This window comes from Penaeus vannamei, chromosome 35 (genome assembly GCF_042767895.1).
Source record: "Penaeus vannamei isolate JL-2024 chromosome 35, ASM4276789v1, whole genome shotgun sequence".
NCBI lineage: Eukaryota > Metazoa > Arthropoda > Malacostraca > Decapoda > Penaeidae > Penaeus > Penaeus vannamei.
In genome coordinates this window covers 27,131,730-27,137,521 of record NC_091583.1, presented here as the reverse complement: position 1 = coordinate 27,137,521, position 5,792 = coordinate 27,131,730, and the positions used below count along the sequence as shown (strand labels likewise).

At 38.9% G+C, this 5,792-nt stretch overlaps 1 protein-coding gene across 1 annotated transcript; it reads left to right on the top strand.

Moving 5' to 3' along the window:
- The first annotated feature begins 527 nt into the window (after positions 1 to 527).
- LOC113819078 (uncharacterized) lies at positions 528 to 4,059 on the top strand. Its single transcript, XM_027371317.2, has one exon. It carries the CDS (start codon positions 666 to 668, stop codon positions 2,958 to 2,960), a length of 2,295 nt encoding a protein of 764 aa, XP_027227118.1. The 5' UTR covers positions 528 to 665; the 3' UTR covers positions 2,961 to 4,059.
- The last annotated feature ends 1,733 nt before the right edge of the window (positions 4,060 to 5,792 follow it).

The following is a 5,792-nucleotide window of genomic DNA, read 5'->3' as shown; positions in this document are numbered from 1 at the left end:
TTAAGTATTTCCAGAGTAACCAGTAGATCATTAATCATATACAGTGCAGACAGTATTATTTGATCTAGCCGATTAAGATTCTCATGTTCCGTTGCTTTGGCTGCACGTTCAGTTACAGGAGTTCTCTAGTTAATACTGTGTTCTGTTGTTATTGAATGATGTCAGCTTGTTTAGTAAACATTTTTTTTTTTTTTTTCTAAAACAATGTAACCTTGAGAAAATCATAAGAAGGAGTCTCTACTGGTCAAAAGATTGTGAACCACAAACTCGTACTTTCAGTTTGATTTTAGTTTTCTCTCAGTTATGATGGTTTTATGTACTTCTTTAGAGTGTTGCAGTTTGAATTTCATATAGTTCACTAACATATCATTATATTGTCATTTAGTATATCCAGATTATGCAAGGTAGAGAGTTTGGAATACTCATTATACTCAAAATTATAGATTCTAATGATTCTTTGATATCGAATAAGACATGCACCATTTGTTAATTCCAATTACTTTTTGCAGGTGACTTCTACTGTACGTGCTATCAAGAATCGAGGTTGATCTGGTAGTGTGTGTGTTCCCTCCCAGCTGCTGTCTGCATGTTCATGTGTTTGTAGTAGAAAAGACTTGGCACTTCACTAGTATACATTAAGGAGAGAAGTAATCACCAGTTTCAAAATGGCTATGTTAAGGGGCTACCTATATATTGATTTAATAGCAGCAGATGGACTTCCAGACTGTGACACAGCATTTTTCAACATTGACCCAAAGGACACGTCTGATCCCTTTGCCCAGGTTAAAGTGGGTAACTGTGTGCTCTGCAAGACAGCTGTTATCAACAACGACCTCTCACCAAAGTGGCAAGAATCGTTCAGAATCCCGGTATGCCATGTTGCAGATGAAATTCAGATCCAGGTCCTGGACAAGGACCACTTTGATGCTGGATTATTAGGCGAGGTGAGTCTCAGAGGAGGGGACCTAATGGACGGAGAAACAATGGAGGGCTGGTATCCCCTCTCAGGGTGTGATGGACGCATTAACTTGAAAATCAATTATGTTCCCAAGGATATGATGGATATGACATTTGAGGTCCCCGATTGTTATTTCCCTCTGCGTGAAGGATGCAAAGTCACTGTTTATCAGGATGCACATTGTCCGCCTTTACCACTCTTTGAGAGTGTCCCCACAGCCTCGGGTGAACCATATGACCCTCCTTGTGCATGGACTGACCTCTACAAAGCCTTAAACAATGCACAGAGGCTTATATATATTACAGGCTGGAGTGTATATGCAGAAACAGTTCTGGTGAGGGGTGAATGTGATTGTGAGGAAGCAGTTGGAGAAACCGTAGGCGACCTGCTTAAAAGGAAAGCGGAAGAAGGGGTTCGTGTGCTTGTAATGGTGTGGAATGAGAAAATGAGCACTGGGGTTACAGCAGGTTTCATGGGCACTCATGATGAAGAAACACGTCTTTATTTTGAAGGTTCTGATGTAGAAGTGGCTGTGGTGCCAAGGATACGCACCCTGGAAGGAATGGCATCATTCTTCCAAGATCAGTTTGCCCAAACGTGTTACACTCATCACCAGAAAACTGTAATCCTTGACGTTCCACCTGAAGAAGGTGAGGACTTACCAAGACTTCAGGCCTTCATAGGTGGCTTAGATATCACAGATGGTCGCTATGATACACCAGAGCATGAGCTTTTCAAAACATTGACAACAGTTCATGTTGGAGACTTTTACAATGGCTGTGCAACTACCACTAGTGAGGTAGGACCACGACAGCCGTGGCATGATATTCATTGCCGTTTGGATGGACCTATAGTCTTAGATGTTTTGGCAAACTTCACTGAAAGGTGGCGAAATCAAGTGAAGGACCGTGAGTCCCGGCTCCTTCCAATTTCAGATGAGGAATTTGCTTTGGATGCCCCAGCAGTGTGTGAGGAAGAATTTGCCTGGAATAGCCAACTGTTCAGATCCATAACTTCTGACTCTGCACTTTTTGACTTCAATCGTATAGCAGCAATCCCAAAGAGGAAGGGAAAATATGTAGATGACAGTATACACAGGGCTTACATCCATCAAATCAGACGAACTGATAGTTACTTATTCATAGAAAACCAGTATTTCCTTGGTTCAGCATATGGTTGGGATGATGAACAGTCAACAAAAGCTCACCACCTCATCCCACAGGAGATTGCCCAACGAATTGTCGAGAAGATAAATGCAGGGGAATATATTGGGGTCTATGTTGTCATTCCTATGTATCCTGAAGGTGATCCAGCCAGTAAGCCTGTACAGGAGATCCTGCACTGGCAGCATCGTACTATGGAGATGATGTACAAGTTGATAGCTCAAGCCATTGAAGCCAATGAACTGGACACACACCCACGAGACTACCTCTCCTTCTTCTGCCTAGGAAAAGGAGAGTGTCCTGAGGAAATACCAGAGGATCTTCCTCCACCTGACCCTGAGTCTCCTGCTTGCTTACTCAGGGAGAAGGCACGATTCATGATATATGTCCATTCCAAAATGATGATCGTAGATGATGACTACATCATCATTGGCTCAGCAAACATCAACCAGCGGAGCATGGGCGGGACTCGAGACTCAGAGATTGCTGTTGGATGTTTCCAGCCTCTGCAAACAAGAGAGATGTCTGGGGAAGCTCGTGGTGATGTGCATCACTTCCGCATGGCTCTGTGGGCAGAACACCTGGGAAGTGTGGAAGACGTACACCTGGATCCAGGATCCTTGGACTGCATGCGTGCAGTGAATGAAATGGCTGATAGTAATTGGAGTGCCTATGTAGCTGACGAGCCTTGTAAAATTGAAGGACATTTGATGCGCTATCCAGTTGAAGTTGGTCAAGATGGTTCAGTGACAGCTCTTGAGGGTTCAGAAAATTTCCCTGACACTGAAGCTCCTGTACTTGGTGCACCCAACTTCTTGCCAAACAAGCTCACTACTTAATTTGTAAATACAGCATTCAACAGTATATACTGCACAGTACCTCAGAGAAGGCAAAATGATTGTTGTTTTTTTCCAGTGTTTTCACATAGGTTTATTTTAGTGCATCACATGCAGTATGTGTTCAAATTTGGCATTTATGTATTATTGTAGCACTTTGCCTGCCATGAAATGTTACAATTCCAGATGAAAGACAGTTTGAGATGTAGAAGCTGAAGCCATTTTTAAAGCAATTCAGGGATTTCAGTGATGTATTTTGAATAGACCGAAAAGAAAAAGTGCTCTATATTTCCATTTCATTCATACCCAGTAAAATCATTCAGAAATTTTATGTTGTGGCTGGATGTAATATGACTGCTTGTTCCAAATGCTGAAAGAGGTGGTTTTTACATGCTGAATGCAACTGATCTGTGCATCATCTTAGCTTTTGCAAGTGCATATCAGTGTCTATCCAGAATACATCTAATATATTACCAAAGATATTATACAGAGCACTGTTTAAATGTCCCACTCCAACATTTGTGGCTCGTCCTCACTTCAGCATTAGTCGAAAATGAATATGAATGTAAAGTCACCAGCACACTATGTATATGATATTTGAAACACGCATAAGTGTTCCACAGTAGGGAGCTGAGGGTAAAACAGCATTGCCCATAATAGTGGTTTTATTTTGTTATTTTTGTAATGCATCTGACCAGTTTTATATGTCTTTTTTCTTAATGAGAAGTACCCTTTTATAAAACAAAAGGTAAGAATCCAAGTACTGGTATATTGTGGTGTTCAGAGTAACCCAGTTTATTACATATGTAAATGAAATGATTATAGCTCAAGGTGTTCAAGCTCTTTATGCGTGCACACACACACACAAAACACACACACACACACACAAAACACACACACACAAAACACACACACACAAAACACACACACACACACAACACACACACACACACAACACACACACACACACAACACACACACACACAACACACACACACACACAACACACACACACACACAAGACACACACACACACAAGACACACACACACAAGACACACACACACACAAGACACACACACACAAGAGACACACACACACACACAAGAGACACACACACACACACACACAAGATAGACACACACACACACACAAGATAGACACACACACACACACACACAAGATAGACACACACACACACACAAAAGATAGACACACACACACAAAAGACAGACACACACACACACACACAAGACACACACACACACACACACACAAGACACACACACACACACACACAAGACACACACACACACACACAAGACACACACACACACATACAAGACACACTCACTCACACACAAGACACACACACACACACACACACACACACACACACACACACACACACACACACACACACACACACACACACACACACACACACACACACACACACACACACACACACACACACACACACACACACACACACACACACACACACACACACACACACACACACACACACACACACACACACACACACACACACACACACACACACACATATAATGTATGTATGTATGTATATATGTATATTTATTATATATATTATATATTATATATTATATATATATTATATATATAAATATATATAAATATATATATATATATATATATATATATATATATATATATATATATATATATATATATATATATATATATATAATGTTAGTCTTTAATAACATTATGATACTGGTATATAACATGTTTATAATGTTTGTAGATATATCATAAGATATAAGGTAATAACATCTGAAAAGAAGATTTGATCTAAGTCGATTGTCCATCAAGTCATTGATATTATTACTGTATGTGTGTCGGTCTATTGATACTATAGTGATATCAGACTGACACTGAGATGCGAGTTGCTAATGGAGCTAGTCAATAAGTGTTAACAGTGCAGATACACTTTAGTTTTTTGTGATTAGAATCTTCAATATCTTATGTGCTGGAGATCTGTAATTTTTTTTTTTTTTTTTTTTTTTCGTCTGGTGATCAGAGAGAATAGTGAGAAGAGGTACTTTCCCCAATACAGTGCCAATAGAAAGTGCCTGAAATCATTTTAACCAACTCACTGCACGATGAAGCTTCCATTAGCATTAGAAGGAAGTGCAGTCAATTTTTTTTTTTTTTTTTCTTCTTTTGCTTATGAAATGCTGTTCTGATTTTTATGAATTCATCTTAAATTTTGCATGGTCTGCATTGACAATTGTTGTTGTTAAGCAGCTTTATTTAGTTTGTAAGAATTTTTGTTATTTAAAGACCTTTTTCTTCTGTTTTTGTCCATTTTTAATCTTGTTATTATTACTTATTTAAAGGCATGATTGAATTTTGTGTTTTAATATTGATTGTTACTATTGATGTCTTGATGCATGGTTTGGGCTTCCTGTACTTATTAGTATTATTGTATGTCAGCTAAGGACCCACATTTGATTGTGGTAGCACGGAACTAAATTATATTTTGCATAAATTTTATAATGATAATAATAATAATAATGATTTTATATGATATTTGTTGTTTAGTGTCATATCCTCCTATACATGATTTCCAAATTTTGCATGCAGTGGAGTGCCATCGTTACATGTTTAGGATATGATGGAGGCAAAAAAGGTTTGTAGTTAACATAGCAGTTTTAAAGACTGAAAATCTGATTGGACCTTTTTGAAGGAAAGAGTAGTGGCTATTAGGAAACTAATCTTAGTAGTACATTACAAACCACTTGCATTATCATCAGGAATACAGAATTCTCATGGGGTAGACCATACA